The sequence below is a fragment of the Macaca mulatta genome, chromosome 15, assembly GCF_049350105.2.
Source record: "Macaca mulatta isolate MMU2019108-1 chromosome 15, T2T-MMU8v2.0, whole genome shotgun sequence".
NCBI lineage: Eukaryota > Metazoa > Chordata > Mammalia > Primates > Cercopithecidae > Macaca > Macaca mulatta.
The window spans coordinates 78,738,907-78,763,465 of NC_133420.1; the positions used below are offsets into that span (position 1 = coordinate 78,738,907).

At 35.6% G+C, this 24,559-nt stretch overlaps 1 protein-coding gene across 2 annotated transcripts in view; it reads left to right on the forward strand.

Annotated features, from left to right (window-relative positions):
- MLLT3 (MLLT3 super elongation complex subunit) overlaps positions 1 to 24,559 on the forward strand; it is a 285,685-nt gene that overhangs the window by 152,964 nt on the left and 108,162 nt on the right. For both annotated transcript variants that reach the window (XM_001108646.5, XM_015117619.3), the window contains exon 3: positions 21,620 to 21,702. In XM_001108646.5, the coding sequence (XP_001108646.5) occupies positions 21,620 to 21,702 (83 nt within the window). The remainder of the gene's footprint in view (positions 1 to 21,619; positions 21,703 to 24,559) is intronic.

The window sequence follows — 24,559 nt, forward strand, 5'->3', positions numbered from 1 at the left end:
GCTAAACAAGACAGAACAACTCTTTTCACAGAAGTTATATCTCTTCTCCTCATTGTACCTCTTCAGTGAAAGCCAGAAATGTTTATAAAGCCGTTAGTGTATGCAAAGAATGCCGTGTTAACTTCTGTTCATATATCTGAGAAGAGACTACAGAGGTAGAGGAATAAGATGCTGCTTCTCAGTGCAACCACTGCCAGTCCACTAAGAATCTGTGATCACGAAGCAGTTGCAAAGGATCTACCCAAGTTCTTGTCACGCCTGAAACACAGCGACACTAAGCCCTAGGGCAGGGTTTAGGGGACTTGTTATTTCAAGGTGGCTTTGTTTCTCTTGATCTACCTCTGATAATTACTATACTTTTTACTTTGGCAGCTGTAAATAGAGGATGAAGTTGCAAAGGCTGGAACAGCGCTTCTTCTGCAACCTAATTAAAAATGAAATCCTAAATTGTTAAAGGTGGTATTGGTTAATCTGTGAAGCATACAGTCATAGAAAATATTTCTTTCTCTTTAGGACTTTCTTTGATGCTTTTATAGCAGTGATTGGTCATCTCATTTTAGGGTAAAAGTGAGCTTCCAAAAATAACTCATACCATTGGGATTAGATTGATACTACTGTGCACCCTCTCTGTATCTCCCTGGAATATAGGAGAACTGTAGAGTCAGAAACGTCACTAGCTCTAGCCTTAATTTTATAGAAGAAACTAAGTCCCAGGGAGAAGTTGTGTGACTCTTCCTGGGCCCCAGAGCATATAGGAGAGGAGGGCTTTGTTTGTTTGTTTGTTTGTTTATTTATTTATTTATGTTTTTTCCTATCCAGTTTTGTCATCCTTCTGGTCATTAGGAGAGTAAGCTCACATAAAGGTGATAGGTTGATGGTCAGCTTCAGTTTTAGGTGGCAGAGTTTGTTTTAACTTATTGGGGTCTACTTTCAAAGATTTTTAATTGGGGATGTGAGAGAGGCTGCATCAGAGTTTCTAGTCAAATGCCATTATAAAACAGAGACTCCAGTTGTTTCACTGCTCTCTCTAAAATACTACTTTAAAAAACAAAGGGCATAAGTAACTTGTAGAGTGTGTTGCCTTACAAAGAAAGAAAAAAGAGCCTTGAAATTTCCAATCATGACAAATAGAGCAAACCTTAAAGTCAACACTTTTTCATTTTTGTTCCAGTTTTCTCCTGGCAAATAGAAGAATTTAATAAGAAAGGAACCCATGGTTCCAAAACAAATAGGGTCTAAGTCCAAGACATCTAAAGCTTGTGTGGAATCCCTCCGGCATTCATCCCACTGGGCCCCAGGGAAGGGAGGAGACAAAAGTCCATATCCCTGTTCTAGTCAGAGTCAGTTCAATTAAAGGTGAAACTGTCTGTCAAACTATTTATAGCATGTTTATAGCATGATGGAAAAAACAAAGGACCATAGGTTTTAAAGCCTGGCCTTTATTCACAGATGGAAAAGACTGTTTTGTTTGTTTTAAAGGATAGATTCCTTAACATATGTTACGGTTATTGATATAAATTTAAATCAGGACATTTTAGCTAGTTGATAATTTTCTTGATTATAATCATTCTTAACAATTTCTGTTTAATATTGAGAAATCAATGAAAATGTCAGTCTTTAGAATGAATACATCACTTATTTAGGATGGGCTTCAAGATAAAATACTGTCTTCGAATGTAAAATGTTTTTCATTTTAAATCCTTAGAAGGTTGGTTTTCATTGGCATTTCCAAGGAATTTCAACCGGGTACCATATGATTTATAGAGCCTCTAGTATAATTTTATAAGCTTTTGTTTGGTTTTTGATTTATAATTATATGTATTACCATTTATTTTTGAATTAAGTAAGACATTACTTATTTAAGGATATAAATTTTTTTGATAATATTTTACAAGTGACTGATATAACTTAAATTTACACACTGTAATGAAGAGGGAACATATGGATAAGGCACACTGAAATCTATGAGATACCTTTGTTAGACAATATATTTAACTCTTGATTAAAGTGAAGTTGCTGTCTAGGGTCTCTGTATAAAAGTATTTCTCTGATTTGGGTCACTCTTAACTTGCTTAAAGACTAAACCTGCTGACCTGCCTTGAGTCTTGTAGGGAAGATGGCACAAAATCTGAAGAGTGTATGCATTGCTCAAGTACTATTTCCCCTCCTGTTTTATTAACCATATTTATCACATGGCATTTTATCTAGAAATATCTTCACCAAATAGAGTTTGAGGTCACTGTGAACTATGATTGCATGATTGCACTCCAGTCTGGGTGACAGAATGTGACCCTGTCTCTTAAAAAAAAAAATACACACAGAAAACGGCAGCATTAATGTTGAGACAATAATTTTCCTGTTTTTGAATCAAATAAGTTTGCAATAACTGGGAAAACTTTTAGGTAGCATTATCATATTTGCTATTTAGAAAAACACGTATTAGTGAAACACATAGTTTGTTTTAGTAGGACAATTTTGTTGCTAACTGAAATAACACATTGATTGATAGCTTTACTGATATTCTATCTTCAACCTATTGAAATGAAATATTATGTGTATTTTGGAGGAGGACTCACCTTTGGTGTGTAAAAAGCTCTTGTATTTAAAGTATGCCAAATCCTGGTATAACTAGATAATGTAAATCAATGTAATGGAAGTCAAATGTGATTTTTCCCATAAAACCAATGTGAGAATGGGGGGCTTCCATTCCAGACCCAGGGACCTGAACCAGGTTTGGTTTTGTTTTAAATGAATGCACCAAATACCATATTTAATCAGCTATACATGGTATATTTCTGATCCTGTTGAATTGTCCTTCATATTTGCATGACTTATTTTAATACAGCTGCCTAACAGTAGAAAGTTGTATGAAACTGTATATGTTAACAAAATTTTAAATACTTCTTAACTGAAGCTGATTTGTGCCTTATTTTTAATGCAGCAGATCAGAATTTGAGATTATACCATTAAGTTAATAAAATGCAGGATGGCTACCAAGAGGGGAGATTTGATGGGTTATCTTTGTGAAAAGTTGTTAAGAGTTAGGGGATGGGATAAGTCTTTACAGGTGAATTATTGAGAGATACCTATTTGGCTACCCTCTTTCACCTTATAGAAATTTACTGCAGAAAGCACAGTTGTTAACAGTCAAGTGGCTGACATTTCTGCTGTATTTGAGTTTCTTACTAGAGCTGCCATCCCATCACAAATAACTCCACCTTGAGCCTTTAAAGTTGTATAAATCATACTGACCTTTAAAATGCATGAATCAACTCTTAAGCCAATGGATTTTTCATTCATTCATTCAGTTTCCCCCCCATTTCTCATGCCATTACTTTACAGTGTCAAGTAGCCTTAAAGCTTTGGCTTGATGGGTTGGCATACTAGGCTGACAGCTCTTTGGTGAATTCATAGCATTAGGTTACTCTAGTTCACTCCTGGATGTGGACTTATGTAATAAAGTCCTCCACTATTTAGAACACTACTCCCTTTTACCTGTCAGCTATTTAAAAATATTCCAGTCCTGATGGGATTTGGAATAGATATATTAAAACATATTTTTGCAAAATAGTGTGTTTCTTTCAAGTGCTTTCTATGGATGCTGCCTTCAAAATCAGCTTAATAGCTGTGGGAGAAAATTGCCCTCATTACATTATAGTCAGAGGATGCTCTTTGGTCTGCTTTTTTTTTTTTTTTTTTTTTTTTTCCCCTCTTTGGTCAAACTGCTTATAGGGCACTATTTTCTTGAGCAAATAGCTAGATCAGAGAGGGGGCTATATGTGGGAAAAAGCAAATCAGGGTAGAATAGAAGGGTGTTTTTCAGGGTCTCTGCCGAATGATGGCAGAGTCTTTGGTGGTAGACTGAGCCTTGCAGTATATGGATGAGGAGATTCATGTATAGGAACAGAATGACAAGATAGAGTAGGTCCATTTATATTAACAGCAATACCTTGAGAGTAATTGGCTTCACATAATGAATATTAATTGTGGGTCAGCTAGTCATTGAAAATGTCAGTATACATAGTTGCATTTGAACATTAATATCTACATAAGCTAATTTCCAAGGTGTTCTGTTTAGATCATAACAGATGTAAACTCTTTATTGTCACTTCAAATGTTTATTGTCACTTCTCCAATTTTCTTTACGCATTTCTTTAAGCAGGGTGTTATAAAAATTTCTATGTGGTTTTAAGCCGAAATTACTGAAGAATCTTTTGTTTCAAATCAGTCCAATAATTAGAGTGTTATAGAAATGGTGTCGAGGGCTTCAGAAATGATAAATTGTAAGTTTAGGAGCCAAGAAACAGAAAAAGACACTCCCAGCCGACACTTGCAAATCAAAAGCAGCTGCAGCCAGGTCAGTGTCCTGAGTATCGAGAGGCTGGTTATATTATCATCATTTAAAGGAATCAACTTTATGCTGTGTCTGTAGGCATTTGACACTTCTATTGGGCATCATCTCTGGCCTTCTAGGAACAGACATTAAGCAAGAGTGTGGTACAGTAAATTCTATTTGTGCAGTGACGAGAAAGTACAGTAGTAATTCACAAGTTGCATAATAATTATTTATGTATTGTACTTCATTGTTGTATATGAGCCAGGCTTTGAGTCCATTGTCGTGAAGCAGCCTGCAGCTACTTTGTTTTTTGAGTTTGTTAGCATAGTTAGTTTTTTTGTTGTCTTTTGCTTTTTTTTAGATGGTTTTCATAGCAGTGACATTATGGGATTACTATGTTCTTGACAGTTCTTGTGGGAAAAGTTTGAGTATTATCTGGTGGATTAAGCTTGAATATTGGACCCAGTCCTATTCCTTACCAACCAATGAAAGCAACTGTTGTTTAGCCTCTGATGTTAAGAAAATTCCTTCTGTGACTATGTCTATGTCTTCCTGGCAGTGATTGCTTGAACAGTAAACAGACATACCTCTAGTGTTATTATCATATTAAGGATCATAATTTTACTCTTGAACATTTTATTTTGTTGTTCTTTGTAAAATTACAATTGGTGAAACTCAACATTATTAACAATTTTTGTATTATTAAAATAATGTTATACAGAAAAGGAAATTTTAGGGGATGATTGTACATCATGCTCCTTTAAAAAAGTGTTTTAGAAAATGATATAATTTTTCAGATGAGAGAAGTAACTTTAACCATTTGGTGGAAGAAAAAATAGCAGTGTAACTGAGGCAATAAGAAAAAAGTGATTTGCAAAGAGAAAACATCTTTGCTTTGAGTATAGTGAGTATATGAGACGATCTCTAGTGTGGTGGATCTCAAACTCGAGCAAGTGGCAGAATATCCTGGAAGGTTTAGGAGAACAGATTGCTACGGACTACCCCGGGGTTTCTGATTTAAGAGATCTAGAGTAGAGACCAAAAATTGCTATTTCTAAAAAGTCTTTCAGGTGATGCTGTTGTTACTGATCCTGAGACTACTGTTCTAGGTGTTATTAAAGTAATGGAGTCTTAGCTAAGAACCTTTTTGTTTGTTTGTTTTAGCATAGTGCTAGTAAAAAGAGAGAAATGGATGGAAAGAATAGCAGTTGAAGTTTCTTTGGGAGGGTGGCCAACTTTTGAATGACTAGGAGAGGATTGAATTGCAATTACGTTGCTGAACTAATATGATTAAGGAAATGATATGGTTTAGAAATTAAGATATTTCTAAATTTGGTTTGCTTGGTATTCGTATTAGCACTTATAGCTTATGAAAAGCTTTTTCTTTGGTTGTTAACAAGAACTGTTTCTTCAAAAACATGCAGGGGCTTATATATATATTTTCTTTGTAGTTGGTTTAAGCCCGTCTGAAGTTTGTTCAATCTAGGATGTTCAACTACTGCTACTAAAGACTTGGCACCTTCACTTATTTAGTGCCCAACCCCCAGTGGTAGGAGTGGGCAGTACTTGAAATTCTTATCTGGGATCTAAAACGCTTGGATAGAAAATGCCTAACTATGATCCTTTTGAGGATAAGTCCTTATTTCATTCATGCTTGCATTCTTAGTCCTGATGTGTAATAAATATACGATGTTTGGGAAAGGAATAAATGAATGGCCGGCAATACATTTGTTGAAAATAGGTGGTGGCACCGTCTCAGAATATAAACCTATCCCAGGAAATCCATGGTAACTTGAAAAATCTGCATACTGGTTTATTAATATAGTTCCTGTTATCTCAGTACATTTAAGGCAAATGAAAGTCCTAATAGAATTGAATAATATCTGGGTTTTAACATAAAAACAAATCCCTAGAAATATATTTTGATAGTTATAACATGTTATCTTAGTGAAGCTAGAATTAAAGCCATGGAGAGATAATAAAAGCATTAAACTAAAACGTGAAGTTCAAGTAAACCATATTTGTAAAAGGACAAACTTCCAAACTTACGTCATTTATTTCATCTTAATAGTTTAGCAGTATTATAGTATTCTAATAATATATTCTTTTAGTGTCTTCATTTTCCTTGCTGTTTCTTAGCTAAGAAAGAGCTATGTTGCTGTGTTGGTGATAAAGGTGTAATATCCACATCCTACTAAATAAAAAAAATAAAAAAAAAAAAAAGAAGGGGGTAGGTGACATCCTTAGGGGCAGAACTATGTCTCAGTATTTCTAACACCTATCTCTTGGTTAGTCAGAAGTTTTGGCTCAGTGACACCCTCTCTTTGTCCCCATTTAGTGGAAGTAAGCATAACTGTTGGGAAAATATGTTTTAAGACTAATGTTTGGCAGGAGTTTAGCATTTACAAATCAAGTTTCTCATAAAATAATGTGTTACATTGAATTTGCACAGCCATGCTTTCATTGTTTTATGGATAGGAGAATCTGAGATAGAGAGAAGTTAAATAACCTACCTAAAGTTAATTACTACAGCTAGGAAATGTCAGAGCAGCAGATAACACAGTTTAGCTGGCTCTAAATCTGGTATCTTTATAAACTTGTTTGTTGTGTGTTTTTCATAGGAAAAGATGTAGAATGAAAGTACGCATAGGTGGAAGACCTAGACCTCAGTCCTCCTTGACTTTCTGAATATTTCAAATTCCAGAGACCTTGCATTTCTCCGAATTCCTCTTAATTTCACTCAACATCACATTACTATTTTAAAGATTTTCTTATTATTACAAGTAATAATTTTTGTTCTTATAGAAAAATGAGAAGATCCAAATAAGCAAAAGAAAAAAATACTTTTCATATAAGCATCCAGCACAAAGTGCTACACAGAAGCCTTTAATAAACATCGATTGATTGAATGCCAGGAATTAGCTCACTGACCTCTGAGTAAATTGCTTAAGTTGTCATATTCCATCTTTAAAAAAGGGTGGCTGGCAGAGCTCTTGAGCTACTTATTTCCTTGTATTATAGATTTATGTGACATCAGTGATCTTTCAGGGACCTGGTGAAAGGTGTTAAATAAATCATACGTTTATTGTTATCTCCAAGGAAGAAATTATTTGAAATTGGCTGTCTTTAAATGTCTTACTGCTTTTTGTTGCAAGTAGAAAAGAAAATGACTTATTTGCAATGTTTCATATGTGTTTATTTAGAGGGTAGTATGTGTGAGAGCAAATGCATGTATTTATAAATAAAGCATCATTTAAAAATATTAAAATTTTCTTCCTGTGGTGTCAAGTACTATTGTTTAGTTTATTACTCCCTCCCTACCCTCCTTTCTACCTTTGGTTTAGGGTAGAAGCTAAACAATAGTACTTGACATCCCAGGAAGAAACTAGAGTCAGATGGATTTGAAATTTATCTACCAGCATTTCTTGATGAAAACAGAAAAACAAGGAAAAGGAATTGATAAAGTAGGAAAAGCTTATTCAGTTTCTTGGTAGTCTTTCTGGTTGATTGTATTTACTCCATGGGCATGGCATTGACATAGGTATACTAATTCACATGATTTACTTAGTTCATTAGCTGATATCAGCATCATTGTCCAAAAATGTTGCTATTTGGGAGGGAAAATTAAATTAGATAGTGGGTTTTCAACATAGGAAATGACAACACAGGGAGAGCAATTTTTTTTAATAAAACACAAATGGACCTGTTGTCCGATGAGAAATTTAAATAAACCAGGCTTCTTAAAATGGGATTATAATGCCTCGTAAATATTTCCTACTAACATGTTAACATTTTTTTCTATTCTTTATTCTATTCTATACTTTCCACATTTTCCTAGAACCAAGTTTGTATTTCCATTTTTGAAGGTAGTATGTGTACACAGTGAGAAATATATGTTCATCTTTTAGTTAAATACCCTGTTAGAATAGATTGAAACTGGTGACTGGACATTCAAGTCAACAAAAAATAGTACTCAGGAAACAAATTGATGTTTTTTCCCCTCATAAAATTTCTTTTCTTTTTATATAAATAAATTAGGCTATAATAGAATTCTACACAAAAATAACTGGAAGGCTTTTACCAAAATTCATACTTCTGTTAATATTTGACATTTTATAGTTCTAGAATTTATTTTTAAAGTACAACATGACAGCAGGATTTTAATCTGTGTTGTACCTAAGGTCCAGTCAATTTAAAATAGGAGTGGTTCCCTGTAAAGATTATTTGGGACTTAGCTCACCTTCATTCAATTTTATAATTTATCTTTTAAAACAGACTCAGTGAAAGTTATTATGGTCACTTTTTAAGAAGAGAGTTTTTGTTTCCCCCCACCCCGCCCCCCATTACACCAAATTAGCAAACACTAGCTAGTTCTTCAAGTTAGGATCTTAATTATTCTCTTCTTTGACCTTTATCTGTAACATTTGGTTTGAGTTGTGTTCTTCTCTTTGACTTTAAGATTCAACTACTGGCAGGAGCCTTACTTAATCTTTCTATTGAGCTGTTTCATCTCCTTGAATAGGACATAAACCTATTCATCAACCTATCTTTCATATGGGCACGCTGTTCTGGAATACTATTAAGATTGACTGCATTGTGGCAGGGTACATTCTATTTAAAAAGCAATGTAATATGCTTCAATGTGATTAAGAACAAGGGTGTTACAAGTGCAATATATAGAAAAATCATAACATTCAAGAGCTTTTTATATAATGTGCTATGCCTAATGTGCAAACAGTTGATTTAATTTTCTATTTTACCATTTTAAAGGCATGATGTTTCTCATAAGTGCTGCCAGGTATGTTCTATTGTTTCTTTTCTTAATACTGGAGTTCATATGCTGCTCTAACTAAATTATACCAAGTTCCTGAGGAATCAAATTGCTGGTTTGATTTATACATGTAAGACAGGGTTTTACTCGGCACATTTAAGGTGACTCCCAAGTAAGAATGGAAACAAGAAAATGAAAATCTGATTTATTTTTATTGCATGGGGACAATTATTTAGTATTCCTTTATATTTAGTATTTCCTGTTATATTTAGTATTCCTTTATTTAATGATCTAATAAAAATATAGTTGTTCTCTATTTAAGAAAAATGCTTTTACCAAATATATTTAAAATAATTCAAGTGTGATTTTAAATCTCTTCATTTTTGTTGTTTGTTTGCTTGTTTTGTCTCAATTTCCTGATTGTGTTAACAGCAGATGTGGTGTTTAGCTGATAAATGCTTTATGCTTAAACGAAGATAATGAAAATATATATTTTCTTCCAAGTTAGAGTAGAAGTAACGTATATGACTAGTCCTTAGAATGTTAGAATTTTAGATGTAGAAACAGCCTCTGAAATGGAAGCTGGCTTCTTATGTGACAGAGGAGGGCTAGAGTAAGTGGTTAAAAGACAAATAGCTAGTTTGTGATAGAAATGGAGCCAGAACCAGGTCCCCTGATTCCCTGTGAATTTTTCTTTTACTGCACCACAGGACTGAAACTCAGATTACATTTCCATTTTCTACTCATTTGTTTTATTGCAATATTTCAATGTTCCCGCTTTAGTACATAACCTCAGAAGCCTTACTTAAAGCTTTTTCACAATATGTGCTCACTTGGGCTTCACGAGTTTCTAGGTGGGCTGATTAGTGTGGCCTCTCTGCTAATAGTACCTTTAGTGGTGGATTGAGCTAAAAAAAACGCCAAGTGAGGAACATTTTCTTTTTTCACATATCCCTGTCAAGGAGCTATGACAGCAAAAATAAAAACAAATTTAGGAATATTTAATTATACTGATGGCAAATATATGTATTTCACTCTGTTTGGGGTGAGAAGTCCAAAAAATTCTCCAATATTTATGGTTTGCATTTGACTACTATTAGATAACTGGGTGATTTCTAGTTTTCAGAAAGTGTTTTAAAACTTAAGGGACTATCTCATGGTTTCCAGCATGGATAATCTCTTAAAGTTTATAGGAGATATATGAAGTAGGCAATAGCATTAGCTTCACTTTGTAAATGAGGGAACCGAACATAATATGTCCAGGATGGGATCTGAACCTAAAGACCTTTCTCAAAGGCTCTGGCTCTCGACCACTAAACTCTTCTGCCTTCACATTATACATACCTGCCCCTTCCACAAAATGCTGCCTGTTGCTAAATTAAAGTTTTCAATGAGCCCTTGATTTAAGTGAGGAAAACACCTACCAATTATTACTGTAAGCTTTAGCAGCATACATGAGAATTCCTACTTTTGTATTTGAGGTACAGTCATAATTTCTTACAGCATCTTAACCTTCAGCCTTGTTTTTCCTCTTCTTTCTTTGTATTTAGTCTTCATTTTCTGTGTTCTCTGTTCTCTTTGTTTATATGGGGCAATAGGCAATATGCTTTGTTTGGTTATCTTTGCTTCTATTCTCAAAATAGCGAGTTTTTATTACTCCTAAATAAGATTAAATCTGCTCATCGACTTTTAATTTTTTTTTTTTTTTTTTTTTGAGATGGAGTGCCACTCTGTTGCCAGGCTGGAGTGCAATGGCATGATCTCGGCTCACTGCAGCCTCTGCCTCCCGAGTTCAAGCGATTCTCCTGCCTCAGCCTCCTTGAGTGGCTGGGACTACAGGCGTGTGCCACCATACCCAGTTAATTTTTGTATTTTTAGTAGAGACGGGATTTCACCATGTTGTCCAGGATGGTCTTGGTTTCTTGACCTTGTGATCCACCCACCTCAGCCTCCCAAAGTGCTGGGATTACAGGCATGAGCCACTGTGCCTGGCCTGGACTTTTAAAATCTTAAGCGGGGCATGGTGGTGTGGCCTGTAGTCCCAGCTAGTTGGGAGGCTGAGGTGAGAGGATCACTTGAGGCCAGGAGTTTGAGTCCAACCTAGACAACATAGTGAGACCTTGTCTCAACTGAAAAAAAACTTCTTACAATATCCGGTTCTCTCTCTCTCTCTCTCTTTTTTTAACCTTCCTCTTATTTTCTCAGTGTCTTTAGATTGAAAAGAACTGTTAAGAAATACCTAATTCAGTTGCCATCCTATAGAATGTTTCATATATACTCTAGCTTGTATTATAATCTACTTCTACTAAGCTTTCTGGAATCTTACTGCTCATTAAAATTTTATTTTCTTCTTCCTTTTGACCGTCATACCTGCTTCCTTTAAAACAAACTAACATTAAGCCCCAATAACTGACTCTGTCTCTGCTTCTCTCTGGTTTGTTCCCTAAGCATTTCAGTGTGTGAGCACCCTCCTATAATATTGACTACTGGTAGTTTTTATGTTTGTTTTGATTTCTCTTTCATTTATATTTGTGCTGTCATATTTGTCCCCCTACTTAGTAATTCCTGCAATTCAGAGACCATGAGAGATACTATGCAATTAGTACCACATTTGATAATCAGAAGGCATTTTGTAAAAGTTGACCTGCAGAATTGAATAAAAGCTGTTCTTTATCCTATTATCTATTTAGCCCAAAGACATGCCAGAGTTACAAACCTGAGAGATCTGTGTTTCTCACTTCTATAGTTAGGGTGGGGAGAAAACAGTAAACTGATACTATGTTTGATAGGAGCAAGCAAAAAAAAAACCCCATACTCTGTAAAAGTAGGTTTACTTAAATGATATAGCTAAAACTTCATAATGTACATGCTTTCGAACAGTGGTTTCAGATTTTGTTTTAGCCATGGCTGACTTTTTTTCACATAATGTTAAGGGGACGCTAACACTGTGCAGGTTGAGTCTCCCTAACCCGAAAATCCAAAATCCAAAATGGCTCCAAAATCTGAAACTTGAATGACAACATGACACTCAAAGGAAATAATCACTGGAGCATTTTGGATTGGGATTTTTGGATTTGAAATCTGAACCTTAAGTATAGGCAAATATTCCAAAATCCTAAAAAATCTAAAATCCAAAATTAACCTCTGATCCCAAGCATTTTGGATAAGAAATACTCAGCCTATATCTTAAACTAGGATGGGTCCTTCCACTGTTCAGTGTTTCATTGTTTGGAGCAAATACCCTTTTGTAGAATCACCTAAACACCTTGCAAGGATGTAGGGTTTCCTGGAACACAGTTTGGAAATCCTTGGTTGAGAAAAGTGGAGAAACTGGATTTTCTCTGGTTTCTTGAAGAAGATTGAAAGATTGTCAGCCTAAACAGAAACTATACTCCTATATGCACTCTGTATAAACTGTCGTCATCATATTAACATTACCCTCATTCAGTCTTTGTTTTTAATGTCTAATGGAGTTTAAATCATTTAGGATATTTAGGATAGGCTACCACTATGCCGAATGCCATGCAGGGGGCAAAAAAGTAGAGCTCACAAGATGCTGAAAAGAAATCTTGTTCTTAATCCTTTCTCTGAAGTTAGAACAATTTTGGATCTTCTCCTGGAAAAGGAAATAAAGCAAAAATTAATTAAGAGAAATTGAGCCATCACGTTTTGGTGTTTCTGTCAAGTTAGGTTCTGATGGTCTCCTAGGCTATTTTTCAAAACTCAGAAATGGGTTTTATTTTTGATTTATTATATTTGATTATTTTATAACACATTGTCATTTCTATCACCCTGCTGCAATTGATAACTGTTGTGTGTAACACAATTTTGTTGTCCTCTGCATTTGGAGAAAAGAGATCAGAATAAAAAATGAAATTTCATGTTACGTAAGAGAATATGGGTATAGCGTATTTAAAAGTAACTTTCAAATAGTGCATTTATTAAAAGAAAAAACCCATCTATTTCAGTTGAAAATTATCCTTTTAAGGTGAATATGTTTGAGAAAATTATAACTGTTGTGTATTAATAATTTGAACATTATCTCTTTTTGTACTTTTCCCCTTTCTCTCCTGAACCATGTAATTTTTTTCCCTGCAACACTATTTCCCTCCCTTGTGTAGATAGCTTTTCACCTGTTATCTTTCCTTTTCTCAAATTGCACTTAAAATCCGCTGCTTTTTTATGCTTTGGTATTCCTTAGTCCAGATTCTTTATTGTGTTTAGGAACTCTGAAATTTCAAGGGACAGATTGAAAAAGAAAAATTAGGTTATATAAATTCCCAAGAATTATATCTACTTATAAAATCTTTATAATGTAGAGTCATTATAAGCTCTTGGGGGTTTATAGCATTAGGAGAATTTAAGGTATGAGAAACGAGATTATCGTGAAATTATAAGAGCCAAACCTGTGTGGGTTATTACATGGTGAATTCATGGAAGAGAAGCCCAAGTAGGAAATGTTTAGGAAGAAATGGCTGTCACCTCAGCTATAGAGGAAGAAATCAGGTAAGGGGCTAAGTAGTGCTGGAGGTGAATGTAAGGACAGGCTTTAGATTGTTTGCACATCTTCCTCTGTAACCAATATAAATGTCATTTTTTCCTGCCAGGCCAACACATGCCCTCCCCGCTTTTTTTCTTTCAGGTCTCAACTAAATGCCACTTCCTTAAAGAGGGACTGTGATTCTAAAATAAAAAAGAGCTCCTATTCTTTTAGTCTGTTTTATTATCATAGCACTTGTATTATTCTATACTGTTATTTTTATGTAGCACTTGTCACTCAGTACTTTCTCAGTATTTTATATATGCATGTTGTCTTTCTCTCCACTTCCTCCCTTTATCTCCCAACAGTGGATATAAGTTTATTAAGTGCAGGGGGCTTGTCAATTATGTTTATTGCTCTATCCACAGTCCCTAGAATAGAACTTACTTAGCAGGAACTGGTCTCTGGTTAGACTGAGAACAGGACTCTTGTCTTATCTTTGTAAACTTAAGATTTTGTCGTGCTTATTGAATTTAATTAATTTGGCTATTATTGAGAAGAAATGAGTTAATATTAATGAAAAGTATAATTTTATAAATTAACACATTAAAATTCTTTTTTTTTTTCTAAATAAAAAACTATACCAGTTTTAGCAATGGCTGGGCCACGTGTAGTACATGGAAGCCTGGGTAAAATTTAGATGCCAGAGGGCTGTCCCAATGTTTGTTTTTTCTGCTATCTACAGAAATCAAAAGGCGATTGTTTTAGGAAGTGATACTCTTCAATGGCTTTTTATGTATTTTATTTTTAAAAAGCCACCGAGAAGGACTGTGTTTCAGATGAACAACTTCTATGATGTAGTAGTACACACTGAAATGAAGATGTTCCCAACAAATATTAGGAATAGTTCTTAGTTACTTTCCTAGAAGATCATTTTCTGTGTAGCTAGTGTTGCTTTTCCAGATGGACTTTCTGAGATATGAGTATTTTGCCCAAGGTTTAACTTTAAGAAAATGATAATAATTCTTGGAATACAAGTCTCAAGATTTTTCCATTTCTATAATTTTCCGTAAAAGGTTAGGTCTGTTCTAGGTTGAACCTTCTCTGAAGATACAGTTTTTCTATTTTGCATCATATTAGCCTGGACATCTGTTTCCACTAGGCTAATCATTTGAAACAATCCTGTATACTGAGTTATATTGAAGGAACTTGGGGCAAGTTGCTAGGAGAAGCACTATCAATTTTAGTGAAAGATGTAAGCCTGAGGAATTATATTTAGTATTTCCTAACAATTAATAATATTATCTAGCTTTGGGCAACTTCTGAATTTTGCTGGCTTATTTGTTATACATTCCTTGAAGAAATGATTGTGAAGGCAGTCCTGTTTTAACATAGCTATTATATTCCCTCAAGATGAAATGTATTGGCTTAACCTCAGCTACATGGACTTTGCTAACTCTAATGACTAAACTCCTTAGAAAGCTAAAAATATTGTGCATATATTAAAGAAAATTTCTTCTCCCCCTCACCTCCTTGAAAGAGAAGCTAGGGATATTCTGAATATATAAGTAAAGATTCCAAGTTACTAACAAATGAAGTAATTTTTATGTATCATCATTAAGATTTTTGCAATATAGCCAATTTGGAGTCTCGAATTCTTATTCCAAATCTAGGGGTTCTCTGTAACATTTCAGATTTAATAATCCCTCCTTTATGAGTACAATCCATTTTTCCTTTCCTGGACTTTTGACATGAATTTCTGAGTGTGTATAGCATGATGTTTTCTATGCAAATATAAACTTTATTTGTATCGTGTGTTGTTTTGTTGTTTTCAATGTTTCTGCTTATACTGACTGTCTCATTATATTGAATTTTACTCTCCTGATGCCCTTGCTCACACTTTCTGATTGCTGTCCAGGCTTTGTATACTTTCTCCTGTATACTTGCTCCATCCCTTCCTTTAAAACTCATGCTAAAGTTATGTTTGACAAATTTAACTCAATTTCATAAATGATCATCTGGGATAAGGAATGAGAGGAGGTGTGAGAAACAGCATTAGCTTTTGGAACGCTCAGAATTAAGTAGGGATGAGGATGGGACTTGATGGTAGCAGATATATTAGGATTAGCTAATATGATGCAATGAGAAAAAGGTAGAAGAGAGAAATGACCATTTTTGTTTTGAATATTGGCAGAAGGCTCTCCAGAAATAGTGCTATCGAGTCAGGCCTTGAGTGGTGAGTCCAGAGGAGGTGGACAGGTGGTTTGCATCTTCTCCGCTAGCTAACTGTATCTAGTTTGTGTTTTTAAAACTTTATGAAAGTTAATTAGACAGTTAGAGTGGGTGGCTACAGTTCTTTATTGTATAAGAAGCAGTTAGGTTTTTAGAATTGCATTTGAATTTTTTAAAAGATCCACAAGGTGATACCAGCTCAACATACAGCTCAATATATTTGTTGATGTTATCTTTAATTCTTGTTCAAGGAAATGGAGGAAATAAACACAAAAGAGGGAAAACTTTTTAAAATTTTTTCTTCAGGAATAATCTGTTTTGAAGTGGGCTGAATAAAAGCCATGATGAACCTTTTTGTGTGTGCATGTGTGTGCTTATAAAAATAAAAACGAAACCCAACTGTTGATTTTTGTTTTCAAAATGTCTTGACTGAAAAGCCTTAAGCCATGTTTAGTGGTAGGTACGGTAAGATACCCTCTGATGCTCAGACTTTCAGACGCTGGCTCTAGACTTCCAGATGCTAGTGCAGAACAGTTTGGGTGCAGAGAGATGGGCTGAACAGGACCCTGTTTGCCCCATTCCTGGGGGCTCTGATGTGGTAGAACTGAAGCAGGAAGTGAGGGAGTCCAAAATGCTAAAGCTGGAAGGGACATTTGACACAAAGCAATAGTAATAACCAGTCTATATATAGTTTGATGTGTTTCCTTCCTGAAGGGCTCTCTGCACAGTAAATAAAGCCAATAATTATCAATGGGCAACTGGGCCATGTTCTTAACAAAAGTATTCAGATGGCCATAAATCATAGCATCAAAACAAATAGACTAAAGGGATGCTCTGGAGAGGAATCTACCAGCTGTTTTCCTGAGGTTTTGGGGAAAAACTGTTGCCTAATAATATTTCTAAAGTTTAAATGAGGGTCTTATGGAGTTGGCAGAGTTTTTTCTTTTGGTACTAAAAAAATGGCTCCTATTAATTACATTTATTTATTGAATATATATAAGTAATTTATTATATAAGCACAAACATATTTTTTCAGTTACAGAGCATTTATTTCTCTGTACCAAGCATAGCTCTTTGTCAAATCTTTTACTTCTAAATGAGAATATTAAAATTTTCAGTAAGGACTTTTAATAAGTAAGGATTTGACTTACTGCTAACTTATTTCTAACTTTGACTTATGGAAAATTTGCCATATCATTTTCTTTTCCCCCTTTCCATGTGTTTTTCTTCCTTGTGTACATGTTTTCCAACTAAAAATTAAATAAGTTATTGGTTAATGTATGGTTAGCATCATACTACATATTATATATTTGAATCTATATTGTGTCTGTTATTTTGAAAAGCCATTTCAGGGAAAAATGCAATTAAACCCAATTAAACTTCTTTTTAAACAAACAAAAACTTTGGTCTGTTTCTCTCAGGCATGAATTTTCGTTATAGTATCCTAATAGACGTTACATGGTACATGGGATTAATTGGACAAAGAGAGTTTTGAAAACCTCTCCCAATTAGAGTCTTGGAGCACATGGGTAGTAATGTGTGGACAGAGAGGAGAAGGGGAGCCATTATTTATGGCTCTTGAATATTAGTTTCAAAATGGCCTTAGCGATCTTCTGGTCCAGTTGATTAATTCAGTTGCTTAAAATGTGGTACTCTCAGAACTAGGACCAGTTCCACAGTACTCAAGAAAAATTTCCTCTGTGGCAACACTTTTCTATCACCTGTACCAATTTTTTAAAAGTTTTAAAAGTTTATGTTGATTGTAGGGGTTCTGGAGAAGAGTTTGATTGGTTACTGTCAACTCACCACTTCTATTGGAAAAACAACTGCTTTGGCAGTGGTAAATCAGCGAAGGGTAGCATGAGTCTTTTAAAAGTTAAATTTAACAGACATTTGTTAAGTACATATTATTTGGCTCAACAGTAGTGTCAGGCATTACAGAGATGAATAATGATTTTGGTTGCTGACTTCGAGGGGGTCTGTCTAGTGGAGGAGTCTGAGAGGGAAATGACTTACCTACTGACCTGTTCATTGCAACAAGATCATGGAAGAGAGCCAAGGGAGATGTTCTGAAAGAGCTAACATCTGGGCTGGATTTTTACAGATGAAAAAAGTGTTTAATAATTTTGCCTGAATTAATATGTGAGAACGCATATGCATATAATAGAACATGAGAATTTAAAAATAAATGTTAATTATCCCATATTATTGTCACCTAAAGATTTTAATGGCTTTTTAAAGGTGAATATTCCTTCAGTAGCTTCTGAAACTTGGCCTTTTATGACATAGAGCTTAAGGATGATCTGATTCTTGAACAATCAAGAGGAAGAGTTAATTTAAGGGTTTAGAATGCTTAGCTATCATAAACTTAATGCAGTGAGAGAAGAGACTCTCAACGAAGAAGTGTGCAAGTGACAGAAGGTGATCCCTCCCAAACATGGTTCTACTAGTTTTAAAAAGAATTGCTTTATATCTGATGTACTATCCCTAGTGGCTAAAATGTTTCTAAGTTTTAACTTCTGTTTCTTGTTTTGAACTAAGAAACTCATCATTCTGATCATAAAACACCCAAATTAATAACTTCCCCTAATTTGACTTTCTTCAGATTAGAACTGTAAGTTTTTATTTACATGGCTACTGATTTTCTAGCCTGTTTATTGTGTGTAAAAAGTTCCTATTGTTTGCTTCTAATTAAGAACTCAGTGCTTTACAGACATTGTTCATTATTGTTGATGAAATTATTACATTTAAAAATAATTATATGAATTGGTAAACAGTTTCTTATAAAATCACACTTCTATGGAATATTAGTGCATAGCAGGCCATTTTCTTTAAAGGGTGGGGAAAAAAATCCAAAGACATTCAGCGATAAGATGTGCGCACTAACGGCTGTTTCCGATAATAGGAGCAATTTGCATTCAGAATAGAGAAAATGAATTATACAAAAGGGTATATAGAGGAACAGCTATAACTTCTCTGGCATGTGCAGCAGCCCACAAAATAAACTTCCTTCCAATGACATTGGCATGATTAATCCCAGGCAACCTGGACACTGAAATTGCTGTTCTGAAAAGGGGCTTTGCAGCCTGGAAATGTCATGAGTGTAACACTAGCCTTCTTGCTAAAGTGGGGTGGGGGCTGCTCAGTGCATTTAGTGAGACTCTCTCCTTTCTCCCCCAACCCCCAATGTTCACAGTATTTGAATATTCATGATGGGTTGACAGGTGGTCACTGAATGCAAGACTGAAGCCATTCTGGATCCTTTCACTTTTTCATTTTTCTATTAGAGAAACTTACAAGGTCATGTGAGATGCCTCGTTCTTGATTTACTTCTTCTGATATCAGTTTGGGACAATTTTCCTAAGGTGGGCTTCAGTTTACCTTTTTGTAACCATATTTTTGCTTGTGGAATGTCTAACCAATTTCCAGGTACATTATCAACATCATGTCTGTAATAAAAATGCCTCGCGCTTCTGTTTCCTTACATACAGTCTCCTGACGTGTCGACAGCCATGCCTTCAGTTGTTTAGATGGTGTTTCCTCTTCTTTAAAGGGAAAAAAAACGTAGGCTGTCTAGAGAATATTCAATCCAGGGCTGTGGACCTGAGTCTTCTGACCCAAATCTGGGGCTCTCTGCTTGCTGCATCCTGTTTATTTTCATCCAAAAGGCTACATAGCAATTGGGTGTTTTAGGGTTAGATTTCCTGCCCGGCTTGAGTCACTTACTGAGAACTTATGTGCACCAGGTCCTGTGCTGCATCTTATACACACATCATTGTGCTTATCCATTCAGGATGCTTTAACAAAGTACCATCCACTGGATGGCTTATAAACAACACAAGTGGACTTCTCACAGTTCTGGAGACTGAAAGTCCCAGATCAGAGTGCCACAATGGTAGGATTCTGGTGGGGGCCCTCCTCAGAGTTGCAGACTGCTGTCTTCTCACCATCTCCTCACATAGAGGAAGGGGCAAGAGAGCTCTCTTGGGTGCTAATCCTATTCATGAGGTTTCCACCTTCATGACCTAATCACCTTCAAAATTCCTACCTCCTGATAGGATTTCAATTTATGAGATTTAGAGGAATACAAACATTCAGTCCGTAACAGTCACCCTGTTTAGTCTTCACATTGTCTAGAAGAGGAACCCAGAGATTTGAGGTGAAATAATTTTGCAGAGGTAGCTCACATAGTCTGGGGAGGATCATGGATTGGCACCCAAGTATGCTGGGCTGCTGTCACCTGAGCCCTTGACACTCTGTCTTCTTGAGGTGAATGTGCTTTCTGTCCTTGAGAAGTGAAAGGAAATTAGCAGAAAGAGCTTTCAAAATATGGTCATAAGGAACTCTGTTCAGTGTCAAGGCACTGATTCAGGCTGTTAACTTTTCGGGAGGATAAAAGGAAAAGAGATAGTAATACTTTGTGGTCTAGAAAGATCTTGTGAAGAAATTAGAATTTGAATTTGCAGAGGATACTGAGTAGCTTCAAGGTGTGGTAGAAGGGACAGAAAGAGGACTAGGCACTGGTGGGAAATGCTGGGCGCATTTGGGGGAAATGCATTGGAATGAAGCAGAGGGGTTTTGGTAGGTGACAAAGGGACAGGTAAGCTGGGGCTGCTGAAGAGGACTCAGGGCATCAGTGTGTGTGGCCTTGGTATTTGGCATGTACGTGTTTACTTCATGATACCACCAAAATGTAGTCTTAACTAGAATGGTTTCAGTTGGCTTGTGATTGATTTTCATTTAATTGAAAGTTTAGTGGAATGAAATCCTATTTAGCTTCTTAGGGTCTCTCATTCCCCAAGAGCTTGCCTAATAGTCTTGCTTCCTTTTAACTCCATGAGAAATAAAAGCCTTATTGTTTCTTTTGTATTCTTATGATGTGATTAGATCTTAAGTGTTTACATGTATGTTGGTATTTCAGTAAACATTCCTTTTGGGTGGGTGAAGGAGGGAGGTTATGTGTCATAGAGAAACGCTGGTTTTGGGATTTTCTAAGGAAAGCAGATGGCATAGAAGTCAGAACATCTCTAGGCCAGGCACGGTGGCTCATGCCTGTAATCCTAACAGTTTGGGAGGCCGAGGCAGACAGATCACCTGAGGTTGGGAGTTCGAGACCAGCCTGACCAATATGGAGAAACCGCGTCTCTACTAAAAATACAGAATTAGCTTGTGTGGTGGCGCATGCCTGTAATCCCAGCTACTTGGGAGGCTGAGACAGGAGAATCGTTTGAACCGGGGAGGGGCAGGTTGCGGTGAGCCGAGGTTGCACCATTGCGCTCCAGCCTGGGCAACAAGAGCGAAACTCTGTCTCACAAAATAAATAAATAAATAAATAAAAATAAAAAAGAAGTCAGGACATCTCAGACAAGTCAGGAGTTAAGGTGGAGAGTGATTTGCATCAAAGACTAGACATAGATAATACTCTTGTTAGGAAGCTTACAGTTCTTTTCAAACTTTGGGTTATAGGGAGCAATCATCAGTTTCCCTAAAGCTTTAGGGTAGGGTAATAACAAGTGAAGTTCACTCATTAATAATCATGGTTGACTGTGATGAGCTATTCTCCACCAAGATTTGAATAAATGAATTACATATCTGCTTTACATAAGAGAAATTATTGTTACAGTTTCTGGAGAAGAAATAAAGGATAGATCAGAGACTCAACTGGGGGTTTGTTTTGGCAAGGGGCTATGAAAATTGGGTGTGATCTAGATGGTAGAATGGGATTTTTTTTTTTTTTTTAAAAAGAAGAATGTCTTTTTGTCTATTCTCATCTTACCTATTTTCTTTCTTAATGTTGCAGTGTGCAAAGATCCACCTTACAAAGTAGAAGAATCTGGGTATGCTGGTTTCATTTTGCCAATTGAGGTTTATTTTAAAAACAAGGTATGTAATCTTTACCCATTAATCTTTCAGTAGAAGATCCACCATTAGCCAAATGATGTTTAAAATAATTTTGACTCATAAGCACTTCTGTCACTAGATGATATTAAAATAAAAGTTAAATTTGTCTTCTAGGAATTTTGGCTATCATTACCCTTAATTATCAAGGAAGTGGCTAGAAGAAGATAATTTTAATTAAATGAAGTCAGATTATATGAAATTCATTAAGTGTTCTTTTAAAGAGAGGAGTGATTACCATATGGAAACGATAAATATGTTTGTAAAATAGAAAAGAAGAATTATAGTTTTTCAGTAAAATGCTGCTTTTCTCATTTTCATATCTGTAGAATTTTTTTGAGGCTTGCAAAGAATAATTTCATTTTATCTTTAGCTGATACCCACACCATACATGTATATAGTTATTTCAACTTCAGATATATGGATTTTACTGAATTTAAAAGTTTTCAGGCCAGGCGCAGTAGCTCACACCTGTAATCCCAGCACTTTCGGAGGCCGAGGCAGGCAGATCACTTGAGGTCAGGAGTTCGAGACCAGCCTGGCCAACATGGTGAAACCTCGTCTCTACTAAAAATACAAAAATTAGCTGGGTGTGGTGGTGGACACCTGTAATTCCAGCTACACAGGGGGCTGAGGCAAGAGAATCATTTGAACCCGGGAGGCGGAGATGGCAGTGAGCCGAGATCACACCACTGCACCCAGCCTGGGTGACAGAGTGAGGCTCCATCTCAAAAAAAAAAAAGTTTTCAGCACTACATATGTGGCATAACACACAGATTGTATAATGCCAGACAAATTGCTCAACCTCTGTGGAGCTTACTTTCCTTATTTATGAAATGAGGAGATAAGAGTACTTACCTCAAAAGGTGGTTAGTAGGATTAGATAAAATAAACTTCTGCAAAGTATTTAGAATAGTACCTTATACATAAGCACTTAAAATGCTAATTATTATATTCCTTATTTTTCCTCCAGAGATATCATTTCTAAAACCTGTTGAAAAGTCAGGTAATTGGCTTTTTTTTTCTCTTAAAGAACTGAGCAAATAGAATATCATGTTATCCAAACCAGTGCTCAGTAAAATATGGTCCTTGGGATAGCATTAGCATTACCCTAAGAACGGGTTAGAAATGAGATTCTCAAATTCAACCCTATCAAATTTGATAGATTCAGATCTATCAAATCAGAATCTCTGGAGGTAGGGCCTAGGAATCTGCATATTTACTAGTCCTTCTGATGCTTAGTAAGAGAACCACTGATAAGCCACTCTTTAATGTGCAGTCCCTTCCACTGGAACAGTGTCACACTGGCTTTTTTAACTTATAGCAGTCTCAGTGCTCAGTTCAGCAGTTAGAAAGTGTTAAAACCAGATTCATGATCTAGGTCTTTCTCTCCATTGGCTATACTCCTAACTTCTGTGCTGTCTAGCAATAACTCTTTGCTAGAATAATAATTATCTTTCTTAGTAGTGATACCACTGAATTGTTCACATATTTGTCATCAAATCAAATTGTTGAGATGTATTTATATCTGCTCATGTGATATGCCTTCATATTGAAGTGCTCATTTTTCTCATTTCAAGTTCTGTTTCCCTTAAGAAAATGGTTTTTGGCTTTCTTTTATTTCTTCTCTTTTTCCTTCACCATCAATTTCTCCAATACTTGTTACTTGTTATTGTATATTATAGTCATCCTAGTAGATGTGAAGTACACCTCATTTTGGTTTTATATGCATTTCTTTGATGACTTACAAGTTCGAACATCTTTTCATATGCTCATTATTCATTTGTATTTTTTTTTGGAGAAGTGACTATTCATATCCTTTGCTCATTTTTCAGTGTAATTTTAATTTAAGCGGTATGTTTATGGGAAGAAATTTAGAGCCTGTCTCTATCTCCCATCTTTCCCACTACCCTTTTAATATCTTAGAAGTTTAAGTGATGAAGATCATATGGTGCTTTTCTTCCCTCTTGTCACATCCTCATATCCAGTGTTGTATTTCATCTAGAGATTGGGCTACATTATAGGAACAATCTAGCCCTTCAAGCCAGCAGAGTTCTTATCTCAAAGAAATTAAAGAATAGGCAATTATGATCTGTTATGAGAAGACAATAATGGTTATGATTATGCCACTGCCTTCCCACCAGCAAAGTTAGTTTGACATTGCATTGACCTCAGTTTGGAAATAATGATGCAGTGAAGTATCTTCTCTCTTTTCTTGTTTTTAACGTTTCTGGTCATTTGTACAAGCTCTGAGTTAAGCAGAGGAATCTATTTTATGAATTGCTCAGTTTCCTGCTTTACAAAAATAACTGGAATTTCCCCATATGCCAGATTTAAGAAGAGAACAAGTAAAGGATGAAGAGGCAGCAAGTATCACTCCCTACCACGCACGCACGCGCACACACACGCGCGCATGTGCGCACACGCACACACATATTCAGTCTTCTTGAAATTCATGGAACAGAGTAAAAGCAAGATATAATGAAGGCACATTGGGTAGTCATTATGACTGTAAGACATATATTCACTTTGTGGGGGATTTTATTTTCTTAAAATATAAGGGAAGAAAGCAGCATATGAGATGAAAAACAGCTCTTCCTTTGTGGCCATTGTAAAATAGACACAGGTGGAACATTGTAGATGTTCTCTTTAGTATATAGATTAGCTTATTTCTATTTTCTAGTTTTAGGCTTTCTTTAAAATTTCATACTTTATAATGATTTCTGTTTTCACATGTACACAATAATACATATATATTTCAGTGTTTGTAATATGGAAAAGTAGGATACACCTAATTGGCCCTATGTAGAGATGAGGATCAGTAAATGGTAATTAAGTAATC